This window comes from Sapajus apella, unplaced genomic scaffold (genome assembly GCF_009761245.1).
Source record: "Sapajus apella isolate SASKATOON/1434 unplaced genomic scaffold, GSC_monkey_1.0 scaffold48, whole genome shotgun sequence".
Lineage (NCBI taxonomy): Eukaryota > Metazoa > Chordata > Mammalia > Primates > Cebidae > Sapajus > Sapajus apella.
The window spans coordinates 7,309,971-7,337,770 of NW_022436988.1; the positions used below are offsets into that span (position 1 = coordinate 7,309,971).

A 27,800-nucleotide genomic window follows, 5' to 3' on the forward strand; every position below is an offset into this window, starting at 1 on the left:
TCCTCACCCTTTGACTGCCACCCTCTGATTCCAGGGCATGCTGTGACTCCTCTGGAGGTGTGGGGGGCTTCTTGGGCTTGGAGATGATGGCTGAGGGTGGGGCCTGGGATGCAGCCTCGGAGGCCTGAGCCTGCCGCTGCTGCTGCCGCCGGGTCTGCTGCTCCAGGGACAGGTTCATGGCCTGTGCTGTCATCTGCTGGGCCTGATGCAGGAGAAGCAGCTAGTTCAGAGCATTGTCCCCTAGCTGCAGACCTGCTCTCCGCCAGGCAGCCCTAGGGCCCTGCCAGCGCTCACCAGGATCAGCGCCTGCTGGTTGATGAAGTTCTGCTGCTGGATGGCCAGCTGCCCCACGTCCAGGCTGGGAAGCAGCGGCTGCACTGGCTGCGGCGGCACCACCATGGCTGTGAGGGTGGCAGGCGGACAGAGTAGTGGGCATCATGGCGAGCCTTGATGCCTGCCGCCCACTGTGCACTCTGGACTCCTGGCAGGACCCTCCCTCCTCCAGTCCCAAAGCTGGTGGCTGCTCTCCTGAGAAGGGATCCTGGTGCCCCCAGCCCATCCTTACGTGGCATGGCAGGGACTGCGCCCATCGCTGGCATCATTGGCATGGGTGCAGGCACCATGCCTGGCTGGTATCCAGGCATCTGAATCATTCCTGGGTACGCTGTGGGAACACGCCCTCCCCATCAGTCCCTGCCTAGTCCCATGTGTCACCTCCCTCCAGCCCCAGGCACAGAGAAGAGCATCGGACACGGGGGTGCTGGCCAGGGCACCAGTTGCCACTGCCAGAGGAGTCCCAGGCCATGCCTGCCATGCTGCTGGGCCCTGAGGCCCTGGGTGAGGCATGAGCCCTGCACTCACCCACGGGGTAGCCCTGCTGTGTGGGCCCAATGGCGCCCCCTCCCTTCATGTGGCTGCTCAGAGTCCGGCTTTGTTCCAGATCCTGAAGGGACAATGGTCACAGGTCAGAGTGAGAGCCCTGAGAAAAATGGAAGGGGCAGCAGGCACCCCGGGGGGTGGGGGAGAGGTATGCGGGCTGCCCAGGACTCACGCTGTGGCCAGGGGAGATCACTGGCTGGAAGATGTCGTCCAGGAAGCTGTCCAGGCTCCCCGACCTCTGGGCTTCCCCTGTGGGGCGGGAAGAGGATTGGTGCTGTGGCCTGGGGCATGGGGCTTCCCATGCTCTGCCAACCTCCATGTGCCCACTCCAGCCTTACCTGTGTGGCCCCTGCTGGGCAGTGTTGGGGCTGGACCTGGAGGGGGTGCTGGGGGCAGTGAGGGGGCCCGGATGCCAGGGGCAGGGGGGATGGCCTCGGTTCTGTAGGAAAGGGGATCTAGCTAAGGGGGTGGCCAAGGCTGGGGGGCACCCAGGCTGGGCCAAGGGGTAGAAGCTGCTGCGGGGGTCACCCCATGGGTGGAAGGGCTGGGCCTGCAGCAGCTCCTATAAACCCCTGGGTATGACAGGGTGGCTGTGGGGTTTCCCTGCAGGAGCAGACCAGGGAGATGGGTGCTAGGTGGCACCTACGAGCCAAGGGGAGCGATGGGGTAGCTGCGGGGACCAGCTGGGTCCCCCAGGTCCTCAGTTTGGCTGATCAGGTCCAGCACAAAGTCGCAGCCAGCCAAATCCTGCCATTCGTCCCTGGAGTGCAGTGACACCGACCAGCCCCGGGGAGGTGCCTCCAGGCCTCTGGGTGGGAGCCGGGAGTGGGGGCAGTCAGCAAGGCAGGCAGCCATCCAGAAGGGCCAAGGATCCCAGGGCGGGGCAAGGACCCCCTGCCCAAGGATCCCCTGGGGGCAAGGGGGAGGGAGCTGCGGAAGGGAGGGTGGCCTTGGAACTGCCTGGACTGGGACCCAGGTTTGCTCAGCAGCCAGGCCTGCTCCCCTCCACGCCTCACGGCCCTCCGTTTCCACAAGGGCTCCAGCACGGGCATTTATTTTCTGAGCTACTGAGTTAGAATCTGGGCTCTGAGAACTCCCACGCCGCTCATTCCTAATCTGCTCCCTGGTCCTCATCGCCAGCTGCAGTCTGGCCTCTGCCCACCCCAGGGCACCTCCCCCCCCCGCCCCCGCCCCCGCCTCTGAGATTGGGCTTGGAAGAGGAGGAGGAGGAGGAGGAGGAGGAGGAGGGTACAGGGCAATGGTCACCCTGGCCACACTGTTTCCCATCCTGGGTGCCCACACCTGCTCTGCAGGATCCACCCGGCCAGTTGCTCCCCGGTGGTCCAGGACTCCACCTCGGCTGAGTAGCACTCCTCTGCAGGGGTGCAGGGGGCGGGGGCAAGAGTGAGGGACAGCAGGGCCCACCCTGATGCAAAGGGGCTGCTGTCCCCGTGAGAGCTTCAAAAGCAGCACAGAGGGAGGGAGATCAGGGTCACTGAGTACAGGGCGGCAGGAGGGGGTTCCAGGGAGGGCAGGGGGTGGGCTGGCCCCACTTCAGGCCTGGGAGCCCTCACCACTGAAGGTAAACACGTCCAGTGTCATGCGGCCCCGCCGCCATCCAGCCAGCCACTCCAGCTGGGTCGGGGGGTGGGCCCGAGTGGCCCCGGGGGCCAGCTGCGACTGCTCCAAGGCCCCCAGGAGCTTGTGCTGGCACAGTGCCGCCATGCCCCTGGGGGCCTGGTCGGACACAAACCTGCAGGACAGTACAGGCGGCGGTAGCGGCGGGAGATCCAGTGGCCCCACCCACCAGGTCCCCATCTCCCAGGCCCCTTACTTGAGCAGAGGCTTCTGCAGGACAGGCAGTGGGGGAAAGGCACTGAGCAGGACAGCCATGAGGGCCCAGCCACACTGGTTCTGCTGCTCGTCCTGGTTCTTCCACAGCTGGGCCACCAGCTGGCTGAAGAGCTCATTCCGCAGCCCTGGCCGGCGCTGCCCCTGCCGCACCAGGTACGTGCACATGGTCTGCCTCTGCCAGGATTCCAGGGATCCGTCCCCCAGGAGCCGTAGAATCTGCCAACAGTCAGGTGAGGGCAGGAGGTGCAAGGCTCCCAGGCACCTGTCCCATGCCTTCGAGGGCCCATCCTGTCCGTTCTCCAATGTGTCACTCACCACTCTGTTGATGTCCAGGGCATGCTGAGGGTTCTCTCCGTCCAGCTGGGTTAGGGGCTTGGACAGTGGCTGCCCCGGCATAGGCAGGGACGGCTCCTGCAAGGAAGGAGGCCCCAGTCCACGCTGGCCAGCTGTCACACAGTGCCAGGGAGCCCCACTGGAGCAGGCACCTCGGGAGAGGCAGAGGACTGGGCAGAAATGCATCTTAATGCTCTTTTTTTTTCTGAGGCGGAGTCTTGCTCTGTTGCCCCGAATGGAATGCAGTGGCACAATCTCAGCTCACTGCAGCCTCCACCTCCCAAGCAGGTTCAAGTGATTCTCCTGTCTTAGTCTCCTGAGTAGCTGGGATTACAGGCACCTGCCACCACGCCCGGCTAATTTTTTTATTTTTAGTAGAAACAGAGATTCACCTGTTGGCCAGGCAGATCTCAAACTCTTGACCTCAGGTGATCCACCCACCTTGGCCTCCCAAAGTTCTGGGATTACAAGCGTGAGCCACCATGCTCAGCCTATCTGTGCAGTTTTGAATCCTGCATTTGTATTGACTGCTGTAACCTGGCCAGTTTCCCTTGTCAACAAACTCTTTAAAGACCTGACTTCAAAAGCAGGGCACCAAGCTGGTACAATAAAGGTGTGGCATTGTGGATCTAAATAACTTCCCTCATTCAATAACACCAATTGTTATCACCAACACTCTACGGTGAGACATTTACATTCAACGGTTATTTTCAGAGCAATTCAGCACCATTCATAGCCCCAAAGACGGGAGGGAGGGGGGGAACACAGCTTCTGCCAGGCAGGTGCTAACTCAGAACAGTGAGGCCAATGGGAAGAGCCTAGGCCCAGGCACCCACCTGAAAGGCAATGGAGACGAAGCTGGAGAAAGGGAACCGGTCGATGTCTGGTGGGAGACTCAGGTTGGGCCGGGCGGGAACTTCAGGGGGTAGGGACTCGGTGATGCTCCCAGCTAGGGTGTCTTGATGGCCTGGGAACAAGCACCGGTAGGCAGCCCAGAAACACCCAAGTGTGGTACCTGGCTCTGGGACCACCTCCGCCCCTCGGCACGAGCCATCAGTCCCTGTCCACAGGGACCTGAGCATCAGAGGGAGGGGCCACAGGGGATAGGCCCACTCCATGGTCAAGGGACTGGAGAGGGGGTCCTAACAAGATGACACCAACAAGGCTTACCTTCTGCCATCCTCAGCATGACGGCCAGCTCAGCCGGGATCTCCAAGTGCCCCAGCTCCTGGCAGAGAGGACCCATTTACCCAGGACCCACAGGAGGGGGCTAGGGACCAGTGTCCCTCCCCACCCCTTCAACCCCAAGATTATAAACAACCCCTCCAAAGACCAGGGATTTTTTTGAGACGGTCTCCCTTTGTCACCCAGGCTAGAGTGCAGTGGTGCAATCACGGCTCACCGCAGCCTTGACCTCCTAGGCTCAAGCTCACGCCATCTTCCCACCTCAGCCTCCTGAGTAGCTGAGACTACAGGCATGTGCTACTGTGCCCAGCTAATTTTTATTGTTTTTTGTAGAGATGGGGTCTTACCATATTGCCCAGGGTTGTCACAAATTCTTGGGCTCAAGCAATCCTCCCATCTTGGCCTCAAAGTGCTGGGATTATAAGGGTGAGCCACCATGCCCAGCCTAAGACCAAGGATTCTGACCCTGGACACTCAAACCAACAGAGCCCCAAGGACCCTCCGAGAGAAACCAAGAGCCAAGGGCACCCCAGTCCTCTTCTCAGGAGGTGCAATGCATGGCCCTGACGGACAGGACCCATAGCAGCACCCTGGCAGCCCCTAAGCCACGCCAGTCTCTGCAGGATCATAGCCCCATGTAGCACCCCCATGTTCCAGGCCACCTACCATGCTTGGCACTCTCTCCGAGGCCCTTCTGCTGCTGTGCCAGCCCCGCCAATGCCCAAGCTGCTGGAAGAGATGTAGGAAGAGCTGATGCCTCCAATGTGAGTCACCTGGGGGCACCTCCCCAGCTCTGAAGTTCAGCTGTCCCCTCCTGCCCCTGGGAGGTTCTAAGTAAAGGAGTGAGAACAGATCAGGAGGGGCCACCAGCCTCAGTGCTGTGGGCGTCCCTGCCCATCTGCCAGGGCACCGGGAAGAGGGCAGGAAGAAGGGAAGAAATGGTCCCAGGGGACAAAGTCCAGCCAGGGAGGGGCCAGAGAGGAGGTAGCACATGGGCACTGACCTTTGAGCCGCTGTATGGACCTAAGATCAGAGTCATCAGGCAAAAGAGGGGAGCGAAAGGGGCCCAGGGGAGGTCTGAAAGGGAAGGGAACCCCAGGCAAGAGGGAGGAGCCAGGCCCTGGGGAGAGTGGGTAGGGATGGAGGAAGACAGCACCTCCCAGGGGCCCTGTCTACCCTGGCCAGAGGGAAAAGGGGCAAGATCAAGGAGCGCTGTCTCTAAAACCGCAGCCTTTTCGAGGCTGGGCCAACAGGGTAGATGCTGCTGGGACTTGGCCGGCTTGGCCAGCCCAGGCAGCCTGGCTTCTACCCTCCCCAAGCTCCTGCACCTGCAGTCTCTGCCGCCTCCGGAGCAGGGGCTGGGCCACCAGCAGGATGGTGTTCAGCTGTCCCAGGGCTGCCCGCCGCCGGAGGCACCGCTTCCTGGAGGCCGGGAGAGGGAGGGGTCGAAATAAGGAGTCCAGACTTCTGCTTCCTGACGGGCACTGGAATCCCCTAAGCCTGGACATTCATGTAAAAACTGATTCTGGACCAGGGAAGCCCTGGATGCTTCACAGAAACAACAGAGGAAGAACAGGACACTTCAAAAGAAGAGCAAGGGTCGGCTGTGTTGGCTCACACCTGTGATCCCAGCACTTTGCGAGGCGGAGGCGGTGGATCACTTGAGGTCAGGAGTTCAAGACCAGCCTGGGCAACATGGCAAAACTCTGTCTCTACTAAAAATACAAAAATTAGCTGGGCAAAGTGGCACGCACCTGTAATCCCAGCTCCTCAGGAGGCTGAGGTACGAGAATCCCTTGAATCCGGGAGGCAGAGGTTGCAGTGAGCCTAGATCTCACCATTGTACTCCAGCCTAGGCGACAGAGCAAGACTCCATCTCAAAAAAAAAAAAAAAAAAAAAAAAAAAAAAGAAAAAGGAAAAAAAAACTGCTAAATTGAGAGACTGTTTAGCCTGAGGGACTAAGATCTGACTCTGGGCCTGGATTACCTGGGTTCAAATCAATCCTGCGTGCATACTGATCAAAAAAAAAAAAGTCATTTCCCTTAGCTGGGCATGGTAGCTCATACCTGTAATCCCAGCACTCTAAGAGGCTGAAAAAGGAGAACTGCTTGAGGCCAGCTGTGCAAGACCAGCCTGGGCAACACAGTGAGACCTCATCTCTACAAAAAAGATTTTTTAAATTAGCTAGGCATGATAGTGTGTCCTTGTGGTCCTAGCTACTTGGGAGGCTGAGGTAGGAGCTATGATTGGGGTCACTGCTCTTTAGCCTGGGTGACAAAGCCAGACCCTGTCTTGTTAACACACAGAAAAAGCAGCAAAACTTATTAAAAAGTAATATCGGGCCAGGTGTGGTGGCTCACGCCTGTAATTCTAATACTTTGGGAGGCCGAGGCAGGCAGATCACAAGGTCAAGAGATTGAGACCATCCTGGCCAACACAGTGAAACCCCGTCTCTACTAAAAATACAAAAATTAGCCAGGCATGGTGGCACATGCCAGTAGTCCCAGCTAATTGGGAGGCTGAGGCAGGAGAATCACTTAAACCTGGGATGTGGAGGTTGTAGTGAGCCAAGATGGCGTCACTGCACTCCAGCCCGGCGACAGAGCAAGACTCCGTCTCAAAAAAAAAAAAAAAGTAGGCCGGGCGCGGTGGCTTAAGCCTGTAATCCCAGCACTTTGGGAGGCCGAGGCGGGTGGATCACGAGGTCAAGAGATCGGGACCATCCTGGTCAACACGGTGAAACCCCGTCTCTACTAAAACTACAAAAAATTAGCTGGGCATGGTGGCGCGTGCCTGTAATCCCAGCTACTCAGGAGGCTGAGGCAGGAGAATTTTGCCTGAACCCAGGAGGCGGAGGTTGCGGTGAGCCGAGATCGCGCCATTGCACTCCAGCCTGGGTAACAAGAGCCAAACTCCGTCTCAAAAAAAAAAAAAACAAAACAAACAAAAAAAAGTAACATCATTGGCTGGGTGCAGTGGCTCATACTTGTATCACACCTGTAATCCTTGTACCTTGGGAGGCTGAAGTGGGAAGATCACTTAAGAGCAGGAGTTTGAGACCAGCCTATCCAACACGGTGAAACCCCGTCTCTACTAAAAATACAAAAAAGGCCAGGTACAGCAGTTCACGCCTGTAATCCCAGCACTTTGGGAGGCCGAGGTGGGTGGATCATGAAGTCAGGAGTTCTAGACCAGTCTGCCCAACATAGTGAAACCCTGTCTGTACCAAAAATACAAAAATTAGCAGGGCATGGTGGCAGGCACTTGTAGTCCCAGCTACTTGAGAGGCTGAGGCAGGAGAATCACTTGAACCCAGGAGGCAGAGGTTGCAGTGAGCTGAGACCATGCCATTGTACTCCAGCCTTTTTGGGACTCCATCTCAAAAAAAGAAAAAAAAACAGGACTGGTGTGGTGGCTCATGCCTGTAATCCCAGCACTTTCTGAGGCCGAGGTGGGCAGATCACTTGAGGTCAGGAGTTCGAGACCAGCCTGGCCAACATGGTGAAACCCCATCTTAAAAAAAAAAAATTAGCCAGGCATGGTGGCATATGCCTATAATCCCAGCCACTCTGGAGGCTGAGGCATGAGAATCATTTGAAACCAGGAGTTGGAATTTGCAGTGAGCAGAGATCATGCTGAGATTACAGGTGTAATCTTAGGTGATAGAGCAAGAGTCTGTCTCAAAAATAATAATAATAATAAATAAAGGCTGGGTACGATGGCTCACACCTGTAATCCCAGCACTTTGGGAGGCCGAGGTGGGTGGTTCACCTGAAGTCAGGAGATCGAGACCAGCCTGGCCAATATCATGAAAGCCCATGTCTACTAAAAATACAAAAATTAGCTGGGCATGGTGGCAGGCACCTGTAATCCCAGCTACTTGGGAGGCTGCAGCAGGAGAATCATTTGAACCCAGGAGGCGGAGGTTGCAGTGAGCCAAGATTGCATCACTGCACTCCAGCCTGGGTGACAGAGCAAGACTCTGTCTCAAAAAACAGACTAGAACAGATACATGTTGATCTGTAGTCAGAGAAGACTTATTCATAAGTGAAAATGTAGAAACAACCCAAACGTCCATCCACGGATGAATGGATAAACAAAATGTGGCGTATCCGCACGATGGAAAAAAATTCAGCCATAAAAAGGCATGAAGCTTTCTTTTTAAAAATTAATTTTTAGGCCAGCAACAGTGGCTCACACCTGTAATTCCAGCACATTGGGAGGCTGAGGCAGGCGATCACCTGAGGTCAGGGGTTTGAGACCAGCCTGGCCAACATGGTGAAACCCTGTCTTGCCTAAAAACACCCAAAAAAATTAGCCAGCTTGTCGGTACAGGCCTGTAATCCCAGCCACTCAGGAGGCAGAGTCAGAATTGCTTGAACCTGGGAGGTGGAGATTGCAGTGAGCTGAGATCACACCACTACACTTCAGCCTGAACGACAGAGTAAGACTCCATCTCAAAATAATACTTTTTATTTTTGAGATGGAGTTCCATTCTTGTTGCCCAGGCTGGAGTGCAATGGCGCGATCTCGACTCATCGCAACCTCCGCCTCCTGGGTTCAGGCAATTCTCCTGCCTCAGCCTCCTGAGTAGCTGGGATTACAGGCACGCGCCACCATGCCCAGCTAATTTTTTGTATTTTTAGTAGAGACGGGGTTTCACCGTGTTGACCAGGATGGTCTCGATCTCTTGACCTCGTGATCCACCCGCCTCGGCCTCCCAAAGTGCTGGGATTACAGGCTTGAGCCACCACGCCCAGCTTAAGCAATTCTCTTGCCTCAGTCTCCCCAGTAGCTGGGATTATAGGCATGTGCCACCACACCCGGCTAATTTTGTATTTTTTCTTTTTTTAGTCAGAGTCTCGCTCTGTTGCTCACGCTGGAGTGCAGTGGCACGATCTTGGCTCACTGCAATCTCCACCTCCTAGGTTCAAGCAATTCTGCATCGGCCTCCTGAATAGCTGAGATTATAGGCACAGGCCACTATGCCTGGCTAATTTTTGTATTTTTTAGTAAAGGTGGGGTTTCACCTTCTTGGTCAGGCTGGTCTTGAACTCCTCACCTGATGATCCACCCGTCTTGGCCTCCCAAAGTGCTGGAATTACAGTCATGAGCCACTGTGCCCGGCCTAATTTTTTATTTTTAGAACAGATGAAGTTTCTCCATGATCATCAGGCTGGTCTGGCTCCCGACCTCAGGTTATCCACCTGCCTCAGCCTCCCAAAGAGCTGCAATTACAGGAATGAGCCACTGCACCTGGCCTATTTTCAATTTTTATTTTTGAGATGAAGTCTCACACCATCACCCAGGCTGGAGTGTAGTGGCGCGATCTCGGCTCACTGCAACCTCCACCTTCCAGTTTCAAGCAATTCTCCTGCCTCAGCCTCCCGAGTAGCTGAGATTACAGGCACCTACCACCATGCCCCAATAATTTTTGTATTTTTACTAGAGACAAGGTTTCACCATGGTGAAACTGGCCAGGCTGGTCTCAATCTCCCGACCTCAGGGGATTTGCCTGCCTCGGCCTCCGAAAGTGCTGGGATTACAGGTGTGAGCCACCACACCCAGCCCTAATTTTTTGTTTTTAGCCCTGAAGGCTGGAATTTTGAATGAAATTCTGACACATGCTACAACATGGATGAACTTTGAAACATTATGCTAAGTGAAACAAGCCAGTCATAAAAGGAAATGTATGAGTCAACGTACACAAAATACCTAGAACGGGCAGCTTCATAGACTCAAGAGGGAAAGTTACCAGGGGAATGGAGGGAACTGTTACTGCTTAATGGGTCCGGAGTTCCTGTTTGCAGGATGAAAAAGTTTTGGAAATAGAGAGTGGAGATGCCTGGCTCCCCTGGCGTTCTCTACCCTGGCGCTGTCTTCACTTTATTCTCCGCCCTGGAGTTACTCTCAGGGATGTTGACTGGCTGGTTTACCATCTGAATCCGACTCCCCAACTAGCCTGGGATGCCCTGTCTCTGGCACCTCCAGCTCTGCCACCAGCATCGGGCCCAGGGTAGAGGAGGCGGATGGTCAGCCGACAGCTGTTGGAGGAATGCGTGAAGACAGGCTATGTGGGTGAATGAGAGACAATTAGGTGAGAAGTGGGAGGGTCATGTTACAGGACAGAGAAGTCTAAAGTCACTGCAGGGTAGAAGTCTGGCCTACAGACGCAGTGGCCCGTGCCTGTAATCCCAGCACTTTGGGAGGCTGAGGCAGGAGGATCACCTGAGGTCAGGAATTCAAGATCAGCCAAACCAACATGGAGAAAACCCATCTCTACTAAAAATACAAAATTAGTCAGGCACGGTGGTACATGCCTGTATTCTCAGCTACTCAGGAGGCTGAGGCAGGAGAATCACGTGAACCCAGGCGGCAGAGGCTGCGGTGAGCCAAGATCGTGCCACTGAACTCTAGGCTGGGCAACAGGAGCAAAACTCCATCTCAAAGAAAAAAAAAAAAGTCTGGCCTAAATCAGCCCTGGTTTTGCCGTGTTGGCCAGGCTGGTCTCGAATCCCTGATCTCATCATCTGGCCTAAATCGGGCTGGGGAGGTAGGCAGGGCCTTACACAACATGATTCATGCTTTGAAAAGATGACTGTTGCCACAGGGTACAGAACAGACTAGAAAAGACAGAATGATAAAGGAGTCAGGACCATAGGTTCAGGTGGCCTCACAGGTCATGAGTTTCTCGTGACCGGGGTATTCAAGGAGAGACCGTGTGAGTATGGGCGGGAATGCCGTCAAGGAGTCAAGTCCCGACGGGATGGGCCCAGGGCAGGGTGATTTGCCTTGCGGCCCTACGTCTCCCCCATCCTGCCCCACCACCTGGAGGACAAGCCCACAGCCTCACCCCACCCACTTCAGCCCTAGCTCCAACGCCTGCAGACCTGGACTGGAGCCCACGCACACGAGCCTGCATCCGGAGCAGGAGGCGCTGGCTGGAGATGCAGGTGTGAAGGCTGAGGTGCAGGCTGAGCAGGGCCTGTGAGCGCTGCTGGGCCCGGAGCTCCTCCAGCTGCTGCCAGCCCTGTTCCCGCAGCAAGACCTGTGGGCAGAGGCCTGGGCTGCAGCCAGGCACCAGGACCCAGGCCCACCTGCTTTCCTCCTCCAGTCTCAGCCTCCTCCCTTCCAGCCGCCAAGCCATTTGTTCTTCTGGGGTGCTGGGGCCAGCCTGCCACCCAGCCCTTCTGTCTCCCACCATTTGGATGGACCCCCAAATCCTGGGTTTGTCCCTTTTGGCCCAGAATGCATCTCTCCTTTCCCATTCATGTCGCCCTCTGCACACAGGGACACACCCACCCACCTTGGTGGCTCCGAGGTGACAGAGAGGTGATTCGGCCCCCAGCACCTGGCTCAGGATGGTACCACACTTCTCCCGCTCAGAGAGGTCTTCCTGCCTTTCTGACCCCAGGGCCCAGAACCTGCTCCAAGGATGGAGCTGAGGTCAGAACAGCCAGGAACTCCTTCCACACTGTGCGACATCCTGTTCCTAGAACATTCAACAATTTGGAAGGTGCCTGCTCTATGCCAGGAGCTCAGCTGGGGGCTGAGACACTGCTGTGAACTTGGGCAGGGAGGGCCTTTGTGCTGGAGCTCAGGGGAAGACAGGTGAGCCTGGTGTGCTGGGGAGGCACAAGGGCTGGTTCTGGGCCACGGGAGCACCAGGAATGTGGTTTCCAAGGCCTCAGTCTCCTCGCCACCCGGCACGGTGGGTCTCAAGTTTGTGGAAGGGAGGGAGGGGCGTGGCAGGGAGGGAGGGGCATGACAGGGAGGGAGGGGCATGACAGGGAGGGATGGGTGGGGGAGTGTTTAAGGCCATTTCATAGGTCCGGATCGTGGTCCCAGCTAGCTCAATGGACACTCAGTAGTTAGTCTGTATGAAGCAAGCGCTATGCAGGTTCTGGGGACATGTGGGCGACAGCCTGTGGTCCCAGGAGGCCACAGTACCTCAGGGAATGGCACAGATCGGCAGACCTGGTCTGTGCTGGGTGGAGAGTTGTACCTGGAGGTTCCTCTCACCCAGCTTCCGGGCTCCTTGGCAGAGGTGACAACTGCTGTAGCTGGTAGGTTTCCAGATGGCAGAGACAGAACGTGCCCCACCTGGAGCTTCTCAGGATCTGACTCAAGGCTGGGCACACCCATCCCTACGGCCTGCCTTCGGCTCAGTCCTCAGCCAGGCTGTCCCCATTGCCAAGGCCATCACAGACTAAGGGGGTCCGCAGAGCCCTGAGGTGAGGCTGCAGCTCCTCAAAGCTGCCCCTCCCTTCTGAGGCAGCCGCCAGCCCAGCTGGCCTGGACATCAACGAGAAGTGACTCCACCTGCCCCCTCTGTCCCTGTCCTTGGGGAAAACTCCAGCCCTTCAGAGAATTCCCAAGAGGCCATCCAGTCAATAGCCAAAGGCCAGATAGGCAAACAGCAAAACGGACAATGTCACTAGCTTTTCTCAAGGTTTTTGAATTCTGGGAACAGAGTTGCCTCTGGTGTTCCTGCCAGTCCACCTGCCACACCGCCCTTCCTGCCCTTCTGAAAAGCTCCCACTCTCACTCTGTCGCCCTCCCATCTCCCTGCTTCAGCCTGCGCTTCCTGGACAGCTGTTGTGAGCACTAGACCACGAGCCCCGCCCAGGGCAGGGACTGCTCCCACCTCATCTCCATGCCCAGGCATCAGCACCGGAGATGTTTGTGGAAAGGAGGAGGACTCACACATGCGTGGAGGGATGGTGAATGGTAGGAGAGATTGGGGGGGAAGAGAGAGGGGGGAGGGTTGGGCGCTAGGTCCAGTCCTGGGCAGAGTGAGTCCATCTCTACCCAGAAGGACCCCTAGGGCTGCCAGTCACTCCTGGGGGCCTCCTTGTCAGTCCTGCCCTGAAGTGTTGGGTCCCACCTGGCCAGGAAGGCCTCAAAGGGCAAGCGCACGGGGAAGTTGGCACTGCGGGTGCCCACGGCCTCCAGGATGGCTGCCTGGTGCAGTTGCTCTGCCACATGTCCCACGTCAAAGAGGCCTGGATGCTGTGGCCACAAGACAGAGCCAAGGACAGCTGGAGTCAAGGCACCAGGAGCTGTGAGGAAGGAGGTGCAGGGCGGGGGAACCCCCGAGGCCAGGTGCTGGGGAGCTCACCTTTCCAGCGTTAGGACTGAGACACTGGATGAAATAGACATGGCTCCTGAGAGGGAATGAGGGGTCACCTGGGCACAGACCAGCGCCCATACAACTCCCTGGGGTCTGGTGTGGCGGGCACTGTTCTTACCTGCCCAGCTGGGCTATGAGGTCCCCCAGGGCCTGCTGGAAGCGAGAGGCCAGCGTGGGTCTGCCTCGCTCTCCCCTGGACTGGGGCTCTGCTTCCTGGAACAGGCTGCCCACCAGCTGTGGGGTGAAGGGCTAAGCCAGCTGGCCGCCGGGGCCTGCCCATCCACTCCGCAGCCCAGGGAGCCAGAGTAGGCCAGTCCTTGGCGTCTAGATACTGGCAAGCTCAGCCCACGGCCAAGGTGCCAGGGGCTTGAGGGCCAGCCCTTGGCCAAGAGTGTCCAGGGGAAGAGGACAGAATTGGGAGACAGAGGATGGAGCAGGTGGGGGCCTGGAAGGGCAGACGGGGTACCTGGAGCTGGCTCTGGCCAAGCATCTCCACGGCGGCAGGGTCCAGCTGATCCCGGTTTCTGTTTAAAAACTTGTGAACCTGCAAGAGACGAGGCTGGTGGCGAGGTGCAGCTGATCCTAGTTTCTGTTTAAAAACTCGTGAACCTGCAAGAAACCCTGCAGGTGGGGAGGGAAGCGCGGAAAGGGAGGGGAGCAGGAACCAAGGAGGGGAGGCTGGACTTGGAGAAGAATCCACCCTCTTCCCAAGTGACCTGAAAGGCCACCTTGCCGAGTTTCCAGTCCTTTACCTAGCCTTGCCTCTGTCACTGGACTTTCCAGTTTCCCCCAAGAACAGGTGCAGTCCCCAGCAGCACCACACTCTCCCCACTGGGCCTTGAACCTATGCTGGTCAGTAGGTTGACTAGACAAGAACACTTGTCTCTCCATTTGAAAATCTTTTGTGACTTACATTTTCCTAGCTTTCTTTAACTCCTTGTATTTCTTTTTTGGGGGGTGTAACTCCTGGGTAGTTTGTAGTTTTTCTTTTTCAAACAGAGTGTGCCACCTCCTCCAGGATTCTTCCTACTGTCCTTCCCTTTATCCCACCCCACCCCCGTGCCTCTCCTACTGGGGTAGGTGTGCAGCTTGTAGGTAGACACAGAACTCAGAAAGAGCAAGGGAAGTCCATTCAGTGAACACCTACTATGTGCCAGGCACCTGCCAGGCCATCTCGACGTTATTGCATCTAACTCTCACCACAGTGCCAGAGTATAGGTTTCCATGCCCGTTTACAGGTGAGGAAATGGAGGCTCAGAAGGCAAAGTAAACTGTCAAGGTCATTGGGTGTCGCGCTTGTGCTCTGCCCGCTTGCCTGGAGGGTCCCAAGGCTTCTACTCCCTGACCCATAATCGTCACCTAGAACTCAGTAAACCATGCTCAGAACTGGGTAGGGCCCGTGGCTTAGATAGGGACAGGTGTCCAGGCTTTGCAAGGGGCCTCCCCACACCCACTCCTCTCAGCTGTCAGGTGACTCAGCTTGGGAGAGGACATTGCCCTCGCTGATTCACCCTGGCCTGTTCCTGAGGCCATGTACCTGGTAGGTGACAGTCCCTGCATAATGTCGCACGGTGAACACAGGCAGGGGCAGCCGGGGCTTGGCGTAGCTGGGGTGGTCGCCGTGGTGGTAGTGGCTCTTCTGGAGGAAGGTGTGGTCTGTGGCCTAGGAGAGGGGCCATGCACTCCCTTCACGCCTCTGTACAGGCTGTCCCTGCCTGGATGGCGCCCTCTCCTGGTGTGCAAGAGTACTGCCCACACTGACTGTAAGAGTAGGTTTAGCTTTGTTCCCCAAAACAAACACTTTGGGAGGCTGAGGTGGGAGGATTGTTTGGGGCTAGGAAATTCAAGACCAGCCTGGGCAATATAGCAAGATCCTGTCTCTACAAAAAATTTAAAAATTAACTGGGTGGGGCCAGGTGTGGTGGCTCATGCCTGTAATCCCAGCACTTTGGGATGCCACGGCAGGAGGATCACCACAGGAGGAGTTTGAGACCAGCCTGGCCAACATGGTGAAACCCCATCTCTACTAAAAACGCAAAAATATTAGCCAGGGATGGTGGCTCATGCCTGTAATCCCAGCTACTTGAGAGGCTGAGGCAGGGGAATCTCTTGAACCTGGAAGGCGGAGGTTGCAGTGAGCTGAGACTGCAACATTGCACTCGAGCCTGGGCAACGAGAACCAAACTCCACCTAAAAAAAAAAAATATATATATATATATATATTAGCCAGGTCCAAGGATTGATTGAGACCATGAGTTTGAGGCTACAGTGAGCCATGATGGTGTCACTGTACTCCAGCCTGGGTGACAGAGCGAGACCCCGTTTCTAAAATAAATAAACAAATTACTACTTTAAAAAAAAAGTGGGATGGGGGCTTTAGGACAGATTTAGCCATCATTCCTGGGAGAATGGTCCCACAATCACACGTGCTTTTAAACAAGTCTTTCAAAGATCACTTTCAAAAAGTAATTCAGTTGGGAATGATAGTTAAAACACACACACACACACACACACACACACACACACACACACACAAAGGAACTCAAGGACAGGTGCAGCAGCACTTTGAGAGGCAGAGGTGGGAGGCTTGCTTGAGCCCAGGAGGTAGAGACCAGCCTAGGCAACACAGCAAGACCCCATCTCTATTTTTTAAAATATAAAAACAAAAAGTAACTTGGTTCAATGTTATTTTACTGAGCTAATGAACATATCACAGCAAGTGCATAGGGAAACTTGCCTAATGTTATGCAAATGAGAACTTGGGTTTGGGGTAACAATTCCAGGCTCAGCACCCACCTTGGAATCAAGTGGTACATGTCACATAACATGGACCTAAGTGATATTGCAGAGCGCTGGAAAACCAGGCTGGGGGATTCCAAAAGTGGCCTTGGGACTTCAAAGACACTCAGGGCAAGTTTTAGCAAAATCTTTTGAAATGTGAACTGGGAGAATCAATCATTTATAAATTAACATGCTGTTAATTATCTAGTACAGGATTTTGCATATGTATAAACATTAATAAATGAACATTATATATTATATATTCATATGACTTGTTATATATCAATATATAGTACATGAAGATGTGTATATTAATATAACAGTGATCAATGAACTATTACAATAACATATTGGACTATTTTACCATTATTTTTCACCTTTCATTTTCTTTTTTTTGAGATGGAGTTTCGATCTCATTGCCCAGGCTGGAGTGCAGTGGTACAATCTCAGCTCATGGCAACCTCCGCCTCCCGGGTTCAAGCAATTCTCCAGCCTCAGTCGCCTGAGTAGCTGGGACTGCAGGCATGCACCACCACGCCCGGCTAATTTTTTTTTTTTCTTGTATTTTTAGTAGAGAGGGGGTTTGTCCATTTTGGTCAGGCTGGTCTCAAACTCCCGACCTCAGGTGATCTGCCCTCCTGGGCCTCCCAAAGTGCTGGGATTACAGGTGTGAGCCACTGTGCCCGGCCCTTTCTTTTTTGAGACAGAGTTTCGCTCTTGTTGTCCAAGCTGGAGTGCAATGGCACAATCTCGGCTCACTGAAACCTCCACCTCCCAGGTTCAGGTGATTCTCCTGCCTCTGTCTCCTGAGCAGCGGGGATTACAGGTGTGTGCCACCACGCCCAGCCGGATGTGAACCCAGCTCTGCAGTAGCCCAGGTTCTTCCCCTTCGATGCTGTCCCTGACTGTGCTGAGGAACTATGGGCAGGGTCTCTGGATCCCATAACCTTGTCACCTCTGGGAGGCTCTGCCAGCTACAGCCTGGACACCCAGGGCCTCCACTCCTTCTTCCCAACACTGGGTGGGGGGTCACCGCCCTGGCCCTTACCTGGGACAGCCATGTCTGGGCGTCCAGGATACTCAGGAGGCTGTGGGGCTGGTCTACCAGGAGGTCCAGGCAGGACTCCCTCGGAGGCTGAGGGACAGGCACCCAGGACAGCAACTCCCGCTGACACTCCTCCTGGGAACAGCCGGCATTTGGCTATTGCGCAGGAGCAGGGATGACCCTCCCTCCCATCTTTTTATTTTATTTTTACATTTTATTTATTTATTTATTTATTTTGAGACAGAGTTTCACTCTTGTTACCCAGGCTAGAGTGCAATGGCGCGGTCTCGGCTCACCGCAACCTCCGCCTCCTGGGTTCAGGCAATTCTCCTGCCTCACTCAGCCTCCTGAGTAACTGGGATTACAGGCACGCATCACCATGCCCAGCTAATTTTTTTGTATTTTTAGTAGAGACGGGGTTTCACCATGTTGACCAGGATGGTCTTGATCTCTTGACCTCGTGATCCACCCGCCTCAGCCTCCCAAAGTGCTGGGATTACAGGCGTGAGCCACCATGCCCGGCCTCTCCCATCTTATAGAATAGCAGAATGAGGCTCAGAAGACTGAGATGTCACATGGAAAGGGGACTTCTGGGCAGAGCTCTCAGTTCCCGACTCTCCTTCACTAAGGATGGCCTCTGCATGGGCAATCCCTGAGTGTCCCCTGCTGCATCCACGCCTAGTCGCCTTACCTCCTCCTGGGCCAGCAGCATCTGGCTGGAGAAGAGCTGCAGGCGCTCACTGGCGAGGTTGTTGCACAGCTGCTCCAGGCCATTCACCCGCAGGGCCTGGGGGCATACGGCAGCAAGGAGGGTACATGGGACTGGCAGGGGCTGGCACACAGGCCTGTGCCCTCCCCCAACCCCAGGGGCTTCCTTCATTCTAGCCAGGGCGCAGGGATGAGTCATGCCGGGGGCTGATGCTGTGCAGCCACCAGGTCAAGTCCAAAGGCTCCCGCACAGCACACAGGCTACCTCAGCCCTGCCCAGCCACACATCCTTCCATCCACTCGCACCCCTGCCCTCTGCTGCAGCACTCCTGCGAGCTTTCAGGCCTCTTGTCACGGCCATCCTGTGGCCTGGAAGACACCTTTCCCTACTATCAGGCTGGCTATCAGAGTCCCGCATCCTTATGAGCAGGGCTCCAGGCTGCTGCCTCCGGGAAGCCTTCCAGCCTTCCTCTAATAGGGATTATAGGCTCCTTCCTCTGCTCCCTCAGCACTCTATGAGGAAGGCTCATGCAGCCTGTGCACCCTTGAAACACACACACAGAAGCTCAGCTGTAGGGAGGGCACAGTCACAAGAACCCACTGTGGAGCCTGGGACAGAACAGGGGGCCATGTATAGTGCCCGTCCAGGGACTGACTGCAGGGGCCACCTCCTCTCCCTCCAGCCCCCTCCTGGCTGTCCCGAGGCGGCAGGATCCTCTGTGAAGGGGAAAGGGGTGCAGAGCCCCTGCTGACTCAGAGCGACTGGGGGACTCTCCCTCTTCCCTTCCGCCTGGTGTGGGGGAGGTGGGGCTGTGGGCAGGCCCACGCTGGGGCCTCTGCCTTCCTCTGCCTTTGAGGCTCCTGTGTCTGCAAGGCCAGGCAGGACAGGCCACACCAAAGGCAGGACCAGCCAGAGTGGGCCAGAATGGCTGCCCTGGAGCACACAGCTCTCTCATGAAACTCATAAGACTGGCCCTGTTAGGGTTTCTACTTCACGGGAATGCTGGACCTCAGACAGGATCATTCACTTGCTCAGGGCCACACGGCTAGTGAGTGGCAGGACCTGTCCAAGCCTCTGCTCCTGTCTGCTGTACTAAGCAACTCCTCCCAGCAGGAGGACAGGATGGAGCCGGGGCTGGCCCCAGTCATCCCAGAGAAGGTAGGGTCACTCCGGGCCCAGGCAGCCCAGGCTGCTCAGCTGGGGATCAGAGAAGGGAGCAGAGGCCATGCTTGGAAGAATGTGGGTGTGAGGCAGGGGCCTCGTCCTCTGGAGATATGTGGAAGCGAGACCCCTTAAGGCATGCAGCCAGCCTGAGTCGTCAAGAGATTCTAAAGCCCTGGAGACACGCCTGCAACTTTTCCTCTCCATCCCTGCGCCCCACTCAGCAGGCTCAGCCCAGCAGATGCACAAGGAGCCCTGAAGGCGCCCTGCCCGACAGGCAAGTACCTCTCGAGCGCCCCCAGGGAGAGCTGGAGCTGTGGGGGTCCCAGAAATCCATCTGAATTATATGAGCACCCCCTGTCCTGGACCCCACCCCAAGGTGTAACCTCAAAGCCGTAGGCATCCACGACAGTGATGGTGTCAATGCTGCCTCCCTCCCCTGGCGGTGCCAGCCACATGTTGGTCCTCTTCAGAAGCCAGTGGAAGAGCCGTGAGTACAGGGCCTTGGCCAGGGCGTCCCTGTGGGCACGATGGGCGGGTGAGCCACATAGAGCTGTGCCCCGTGCCCTGCTCCGGCTCTCACCCGTCTCCAGGGCCACCTGGCATCAACAGCGCTTTCCACAGGCAGGGATCGTGAGACCTGGCCATAGGGTGTCTCCTGGAGGGCAGAGGAGGCACAGCTGTGTGTCAGGCCCGCAGCCCTCATGGTGCTTACTCAGCCTGCGGGTTGGCCAAGCTGAGCCCCTCTCCCCGGGACCCTCAGGCTCACCGTGACCCTCCTGGTGATAGCCGCCTCCAGGCGCTCTGGTGGTACGCGCAGCAGCCGGGCTGCTGTGTGGATCTCGGCCCAGCTGGACACAGCAGCCACCTCCTGGGACTCATGCTACACAGAGATGGAGGGACAGGGAGAGCTCTGCTTCACAAATGGACACACTCCCATTGCAGGCTGGGCTTTGCCACCCAAAGGGGAGATGTGTCACATGAGGGGATCTGGGTCGTTAGGAGACGGGTTCTGGTTCCCAGGGCCCTGGGAACAAGTCCTACTTTCCCTCTTCAGATGGCTCTGGCCAGGCCCCTTCCTTCCTGCCCCCATGGCCTCACTGCTAAAGGGAAAGCAGTGACCCTTGCCAGAGGACTTTCCGGCAAACTAACTTAGAAACCAAATGCAAGGTGATTTACACAGTGCTGGACACGTAATAGGTGCTTATTTCTTTTTTTTGTTTTTTTTTTTTTTTTTGAGACAGGGTCTCACTCTGTCACCCAGGATTGAGTGTAGTGGCACAATCTTGGCTCACTGAAACCTCCACCTCCTGGGCTCAGGTAATTCTTCCACCTCAGCCTCCCCAGTAGCTGGGACTACAGGTGCATGCCACCATGCCCAGCTAATTTTTTTTTTTTCTGAGACCAAGTTTCACTCTGTTGCCCAGGCTGGAGTACAATGGTGCAATCCCAGCCCACTGCAACCTCTGCTTCCTGGGTTCAAGCAATTCTCCTGCCTCAGCCTTCTAAGTAGCTGGGATTATGGGTGTGCGCCACCAAGCCCGGCTAAATTTTGTATTTTCAGCAGAAATGGGGTTTTACCATGCTGGCCAGGCTGGTCTCAAACTCCTGACATCAAGTGATCTGCCCACCTCAACCTTCCAAAGTGCTGGGATTACAGGTATGAGCCACCACGCCCGGACTTTATTTAAAAATAAAAAGGGAGACAGAGATGGGGTCTCTCCAGTTGCAAAGGCGGGTCTCAAACTCCTGGCTTCACACAATCCTCCTGCCTCGGCCTCCTAAAGTGCTGGGACCACAGGTGTAAGCCACCATTCCTGGCCATAGCTGCTTATTTAATGCCAGATGTTCTTAGGGGTGGCAGACATTGGGAGAGATGGAGGCGCTCCAGGTCTCAGCTTTCTGAGCTACACGGTGGGGATCTGCCCACTTTCCAGGGCAGCCCAGCGCTCTCTAGTCGTCTACACACAAGTGCTTAGCATCATCACCATTGCCCTGATTCTGCAGACCCAGCACCCGGATGGCCCCTGCCCACGGGGGAGCCCACCTCTGAGGAGGAGAAGCAGATGTTGCCCAGCTGCAGGATGGCAGCCAGCACAGCCCAGACAGCATTCAACTCCTCGGGGCACAAGCCCAGCCCCTGCAGTGCCTTCACCAGCCCCTCAAAGTCCTGGGCATCCTCCTTGCCTTGGAGCCTACAGGCCTGGCCCTGCAGAGCACAGCAGGGGTGAGGGGACAGGGCCGGCCCCCTCATAGTCTCCCTCTACTCCGGCTGCCTCTCAGACCTCTGGGCCAAGATCCTTCTCTGGGCAGGCCTTCTCCCCGCTGCACTGCAAGGGCACCCCCTACCTGGTTGAGATAGTAGTAAGTCTCTGGTCCTTGCAGGGAAAGCCGCTCCCGCTCCACGGAGTCCAGCCCTGCCAGCAGCTCGTAAAAGACATGGAAGCTCCGCTCAGCCTGGGCCTTAGGGGCAGGACTGGCTTAGGGACTCAGTGGCCTGGGGGGTCAGTGGTCCCCTCTGCCTTTCCTACTCTGGGAACTGGGGAGGGGTGAACAGAAGGGCCACCCTTACCTGAAACACCACCCTGGAGGTCTCAAGTAGATAATGAGACACACAGGCTCCCACGATGACCCCTCTGTGGGCACAGAAGACTGGTGGGAGTGCCCAGGATGCAGACCACCCAGGGGCCCTGGGCAGAAGAAGCCCCACCAGGGCTGGACCCCAGGGAAGCAGACCAACGACCCAGCAAGAGTAAGTGATCATAGGTGCCCCTGTAACCCTGCCACTCACTGCTGTAGGTAGAGGCAGAAGACCTGGCCGAAGCGGCTGGCGTTGGCATTGAGGGTGGTCTTGGCATGGCCAAAGCTGCTGAGCATGGGCAGCACATCCTCCACCTGTACAGGGAGGGGCATTCAAGCATCCCTGGGCAGCAGTAGCCCCCATCAGCAGGCATCCCAGCTGGGGGCAGGTTCAGGGAGGCGTCAGTCACATCAGAAAGAACGGTGCCTGCAGCTGACCCCAGGAGACACCAGAGGCCTGTAGACCACCCCTCTCTTGGCTGAAAGGAGAAAGATGGTCCCTCAGACATGGTCAGCTATACCCTGGAGGGAGGACAGATGGCCAGCTCAGCCCATGAGGTGCCTCTAGCCTGGCCCTCACCTGACACCCTCGGTTCCCCGTCTGATCCTGCTCGAGGCTGCTTAGGAACTGCACGATCTTTTTGGCGGCTTCCGTCTTCCCTGAGCCGCTGTGCCCACTGCATTGGGAAGAGCTAAGGTGTGTTGGTTGGTAGGGTCTCCAGGGAGGGGCACGTAGGACCACCCCACTGAACCCAGGAAGTGGGATGTGCCACAAGAAGTGACAGCTAGCCTGGGGAGACCCCCAGAAATGAGGAAATATAGCCCCAGGGCAGGGAGAGACCCAACAGAAAAAAGTCCCCAAGATTTCAGATTCCAGGGGCTCATGCGATGATTTCAGCCGGGAGCTCAGCCTAAGAAGCCCAGAACTATAGCCCGGCGGTGGAGAAGACCAGTGGCTTCAAGTGCAGACCTCAGCTGCGCCCCACCAACCCTCAGTGTGGCCCGTGGGTTCAGCCATGCAGGACAGCCACCACTCACCGCAGGAGGATGCAGGGGTCCTGCCCAGTATTCTGAGCCAGGTCATAGGCTGATGCCACGATGGCAAAGATGTGCCTGAGGGAGATGAGAAGGCTGCCAGACATGGGGACCTGGGACCCTCCGAGGTATAGCAGAGGTGCTCACAGGCCCTGGGACCCCAGTCAAGGGGACATGCAGGGACTGGGCTGCCTGGGAGGTGAGCAGAGGGTCAATGGGGCAGAGTCACATACGGGGTGGTGCTGGGGGCCTTCCCCGGGTGGTAGCTGGCCTGGACCTCAGGTGAGAAGAGAGGCAAGGGCCGGTGGGGGTTCAGAGCGAGCAGGAGGGGTCCCCCAAAGGTCTGGGGAGGAAAACAAGCTCTCATCAGCATGTGGAGGGAGCAGGGGGAATGCAAACGGAACCCAGTCCCCCAGCCCTGCTCTGCAGGGCCCCAGAGAGGGTGCACTGCCCAGCCCAGGAGGAAGAGGAAGGAGAAGCTCCAGGGGTGCTGGGGAGCCCTCTGCCCCAGAGAAAAGGGGATCCCAGCACACTGTTCCTCCCCATGGCCCCCCATACATAGATGCGGCCCAGGTGAAATCTCTTCTTGAGGCACAGCAGCACAGAGCTGTCACACACCAGCCTGTGGGGACAACAGGTTGTGACTGCAGGAGGTTGTGGGTTAGCTCTGCCACCCACTGCAGGGACACCTCTGGCAAATCATTTAACCTCCTAGAGCCTGATCCATAAAATGGAGGCTACAAGCAGGGCTCGCGCTGACCCGAGGGAAACTTTGTACTAATTAGAATGGCAGTCCTGCGGAGTAGCACCTGTGGCCCCCACCTGCCCCTTCCTGCCAGAAGGGCTCAAGCCCATCCTTCTAAGGATTCAATAAGGGTCTCCACGCAATTCATAAAGATGAGGGCAGGATGGGGTATGAGGAACTGTGAGCCAGGGATGGCAGATTTGGCACCGCGCCGGCTCACCGCAGCCGGGCCAGGTCCTCAGCGTCTTCTAGGCCGTCTGCAAGGCTCCTGCTCTCGGCACCGGGGAAGGGCGGCGTCTCCAGGCCCGGCCCCAGGCTCAGCTCCAGATCCCGCTCCAGCACCGCCTCGGCCTCATCCTCTGGCTCCCACCGCTCCCTCAGGGACCCGCGCGGGCCCAGGTCTCCCTCCCGCTGCTGGCGGGTCTCCAGGGCGAGTCGGGGCAGCAGCACCGCGGCGCCAAGCCCAGGACCCTCGCGGGGGCCGGAGCCCTGCGCCCAGTGCACCGGGGGCTCGTCGTCCACGGTCTCCGACTCCGTCTCACTGCTGGAGCCGCTCTCGTCGAGAGAGGGCCCGTCGGGGGCAGTCGGGGCGAGGAGGGAGCCCGGATGAGGCCAGGACACCCCTTCCCCGCTCGCCCTGCGCCCCTCACTGTGCCCCGCCGCTCCTGCACCAGGCCAACCTCGGCCTTCCCCCGTGGGGACATCGGCGGACGCGGACGCTTCTCCAGAGCTGTGGCTGCTCGACGCCCTCCCTGCCCTGTGGATCCTGGGGAACACGACCGCGAACTTGGGATCTGGAGTCCCGTCCCCCTGGTCGAAAGTGTCGTCGGGGACTGGGCTTCTCGGGACCTGCAGGGGGCGCGAGCGGCCGCCAGGGGGAGCCGTCGGGCTACCCCCAAGCCCTGCTAAGCCCGCCAGGCGCAATGCTAGACGGCGCCGCAGACCGGGCTCAGGGCCCCGCCCCTCGTCCGGTCTCCCCCGGCCCCGCCCCTCGTGACCTCTCTCGTGACCCCGCCCCTCATCCGCTCTCCTGTAGCCCAGCCCCTCGTCCGTTTTCCCGTGGCCCCGCCGATCTTCCGCCTTCCCGCGGCCCCGCCCACCGCCCGCCTTCCCGCAGCCCCGCCCCTCGTCCCCTCTCTCGTGGCCCCGCCCCTCACTCTCCCATGGGCCCGCCCCCAGGCCCTCGCCCTCTGGCGGCCTCAGCTTCAGCTGCAGCCGCAGCCAGCTCAGGAGGCCCAGGGTTCGCGCTACACGCCGGAGCCGCTCCTTGAGGCCAAGGCGGCGGGGGCCCACCACCTGGGAAGCGGCGCCTGGCGGGGGCCTCGCGAGGAGCCTGCGGACCGCCAGGAGGGACGCCAGCGGGGCTGGCTCGTCCGGCCCCTCTCCCGCTGCGGCTCCCGTTTCGCCCTCGCCTGCGGCCGAAGGCACCGGCCCCAAAGCCTTTCCGACCTGGCGGCGCGAAGCCCGGGCCGTCGAGCCCTCCCCTGTTTCTGGCTTGGCGCCCCGCTGCGCCCGGTTGTCGCTCGCGTCCTGGGCCAGCCCAGTGTCCTGTGGAGACCGCGAGCTGCCCTCGAAGGTCCTGGAGGCCGTAGCTCCCCGGGGGCCCCGTCCAGGTCCGGCTCCCAGCAGACTCGAGTCGGAGTCCCCCCCGGAATGCTCGCTGGCTCCCAGGGGCCCCGCCCCCGACGACCCTACCCGGCTCCGGGGATGTGCCCGGGGCCCGTCGCTGTCCAGGCCGTCGCTGCTTGGGTCCAGCGCTGACTCCGGCCCGGTTTTCGTCCCTTCCGAGCCGGTGTCCGTAGGCTCCGGCGTGGGCCGCAGCTCTCGGGCTCCGCCGCACTGGCTGCCGCTCTCCGGGGCCTCGCGGGCTTCGCTGTCCGGACAGGAGCTGCCTCTGTCCCCGCCCGACGTGTCCCCATAGAGGCTCCGGGGCGCCCAGTGGTCCCACCGAGCCGAGGACTCCCTCCCCTTCCCCTTCCTCCTGCGGCGGCCGCCCCGCTCTTCTCGGGACAGGCTCCCCTCCTCCAGGCGCCCCCCGCGGCCGTCCCTGGGCCCGCGTCCCTGACGCCGCGCACTGCCTTGCCTCTCCTGGGCCTCTGGGGGCGACCCAGCCCCTGGCCGTCTGCAGCCTCCGTTCTCCTCTGCGGTAGACTTCTTGCGGCCACCAGCGGTCCCCTGGCCTCTGGCGGTGGCGCGCTCAGCGGCCGGTCTCGCCTTGTCCGCCTGACAGCGGTCGTACCTGCGTTCGCGGCTGGGCGCGCTGTCCGCGCTGGCTGACCCTGACTCCTGCTCCCGTGAAGCTGGCCTCCCAGGTCTCGCCAGGCGCTGGGATGCTTTGCCCTGGTTCCTGCCCATGGCTGGCCCAGAGGAGATGGGTTTCCCGGGGCCCAGGTCCTCTCCCCTTCCCGGGGATCTGTCCGCCCGCGGTGACCCTCTGCGCAGTGCACCACCCCGGCTCTGCTCTCGCTGGGGCTACGGACTCCTTCTACTCCCCGGGGCGCCCGCCTTACAGGAACATCAATAATGCAGAAGGCGGCGGGTCCTGACCCCCTTGGCCAACAATGAAGCAGAGGCGCCCAGGAAAGAGGAGACGCCGCAGCTGAGGACAGGGGAACCGTGCCACCGGGAGGTGCTGCCAGCCAGGACAGCCTGGCACCGCGCCAGACTGAGGGGGCTGTTGCTCCGCTTCCACCTCAGTGCTTGCCCAGCAGGGAAGGGTCAGAGAACCTCTCTGGGCCTCTTCCTCCTGGGGGTTCCAAGGGATTGGGACCAGGCTCACCTGGCACACGGCAGCACTCCATGCCTCATTAGGGGTTTTGTTTTTTTCAATTGTGGAATACAATTTACCACAAAGTGCATAAAACATAAATGTACCTCTTTTTTTTTTAACTTTTTTTATATTTTTATTTTTTTTTATTTTATTTATTTTTTTTTTTTTGAGACGGAGTTTCGCTCTTGTTACCCAGGCTGGAGTGCAATGGCGCGATCTCGGCTCACCGCAACCTCCGTCTCCTGGGTTCAGGCAATTCTCCTGCCTCAGCCTCCTGAGTAGCTGGGACTACAGGCACGCGCCACCATGCCCAGCTAATTTTTTGTATTTTTAGTAGAGACGGGGTTTCACCATGTTGACCAGGATGGTCTCGATCTCTTGACCTCGTGATCCACCCGCCTCGGCCTCCCAAAGTGCTGGGATTACAGGCTTGAGCCACCGCGCCCGGCCAAATGTACCTCTTGAGCTGTTGTAAAACATGCCTGAATCCCTCTTTGGAGTCGTGAAACAGAACCACACCCCATAAATTCCCGATTGCCCCAGTGATTGTGTTTTAAAAATATCTATTCCTTAAACAGGTAATACATTCACATCATTCAAACATCCAAAAATCACAAGGCAGAAGCCTTCCATTCCTGACCCTCAGCTACTCAGTGCTCCCCTGAGGTTACCCATTTCTGTATTTCCTTCCAAAGCTCTCCTTGCTAGAAAAGCAAATATTACATTTTCCCCATTTAGCACAAGTGGCAGCTTATTTAGCTCAGGGGTCTCCACTTTGCCTTTTTTGCCTAACAGCGTAAACTGGTGATTTCAAAATAATACCATAAAGACCCAGTCCGCTTTCCTCCCTTCTTTCCTCCCTCCTCCCTTGCAAATAAATGCACCATGGTTGAACCAATTCCTTATTGATAAGTTTTTACATCCAAAATAGATCCTGACCGGGCGAGGTGATTCATACCTTAATCCCAGCACTTTGGGAGGCCAGGGCGGACGGATCGCCTGATGTCAAGAGTTCAAGATCAGCCTGGCCAACATGGTGAAACCCTGTCTCTACTAAAAATGCAAAAATTAGCCAGGTGTGGTGGCACATACCTGTAATCCCAGCTACCCAGGAGGCTGAGGCAGGAGAATCGCTTGAACCCGGGAGGTGGAGGTTGCAGTGAGCTGAGATTGCATCACTGCACTCCAGCCTGGCGTCTGGTGACAGAGTGAGACTCTGTCTCAAAAAATAAAAAAATAAAAATAAACTCAGTGCCTCTTCAAATTCATTTGTCTTTGAAAATAAGCAGATCTCCAGCTCTGAGAGCCACTTTGCTTCCGTTTCTGGAACCTGTCTTTTCTCACCCTTCCCCATCTTTCTATTGCATGTCAGCAGGTCTGTTTCTTTTTTGAGACAGAGTCTCCTTCTGTTGCCCAGGCTGGAGTGAAGTGGCACGATCTCGGCTCACTGCAACCTCTGCCTCTGGGTTCAAGCGATCCTCCCACTTCAGCAGCCTATAGCTGGGATTACAGGCGTGCACCACCATGCCCTGATAGTTTTGTATGTTTAGTAGAGACGGGGTTTCACCATGTTGTCCAGGCTGGTCTTG

General features: G+C 57.4%; 1 protein-coding gene across 1 annotated transcript in view; it reads right to left on the reverse strand.

Annotated features, from left to right (window-relative positions):
* The window catches only part of MYO15B (myosin XVB), a 38,061-nt gene extending 12,250 nt beyond the window's left edge, over nucleotides 1-25,811 (reverse strand). Inside the window, 36 exon segments of the mRNA XM_032241680.1 lie at nucleotides 8-202; nucleotides 295-401; nucleotides 566-664; nucleotides 862-943; nucleotides 1,052-1,128; nucleotides 1,218-1,318; nucleotides 1,526-1,687; nucleotides 2,182-2,254; nucleotides 2,454-2,632; nucleotides 2,714-2,949; nucleotides 3,049-3,144; nucleotides 3,903-4,033; nucleotides 4,237-4,294; nucleotides 4,918-4,977; nucleotides 5,580-5,673; nucleotides 11,143-11,300; nucleotides 11,559-11,676; nucleotides 13,140-13,264; nucleotides 13,374-13,419; nucleotides 13,504-13,619; nucleotides 13,852-13,929; nucleotides 14,923-15,048; nucleotides 17,215-17,346; nucleotides 17,903-17,998; nucleotides 19,468-19,600; nucleotides 19,681-19,739; nucleotides 19,851-19,964; nucleotides 21,129-21,290; nucleotides 21,431-21,544; nucleotides 21,654-21,717; nucleotides 21,873-21,976; nucleotides 22,242-22,353; nucleotides 22,700-22,774; nucleotides 22,930-23,039; nucleotides 23,255-23,318; nucleotides 23,662-25,811. Of these exon segments, the coding sequence (XP_032097571.1) occupies nucleotides 8-202; nucleotides 295-401; nucleotides 566-664; nucleotides 862-943; nucleotides 1,052-1,128; nucleotides 1,218-1,318; nucleotides 1,526-1,687; nucleotides 2,182-2,254; nucleotides 2,454-2,632; nucleotides 2,714-2,949; nucleotides 3,049-3,144; nucleotides 3,903-4,033; nucleotides 4,237-4,294; nucleotides 4,918-4,977; nucleotides 5,580-5,673; nucleotides 11,143-11,300; nucleotides 11,559-11,676; nucleotides 13,140-13,264; nucleotides 13,374-13,419; nucleotides 13,504-13,619; nucleotides 13,852-13,929; nucleotides 14,923-15,048; nucleotides 17,215-17,346; nucleotides 17,903-17,998; nucleotides 19,468-19,600; nucleotides 19,681-19,739; nucleotides 19,851-19,964; nucleotides 21,129-21,290; nucleotides 21,431-21,544; nucleotides 21,654-21,717; nucleotides 21,873-21,976; nucleotides 22,242-22,353; nucleotides 22,700-22,774; nucleotides 22,930-23,039; nucleotides 23,255-23,318; nucleotides 23,662-25,796 (5,991 nt within the window). The 5' untranslated portion in view covers nucleotides 25,797-25,811.
* Between the last annotated feature and the right edge of the window lie 1,989 nt (nucleotides 25,812-27,800).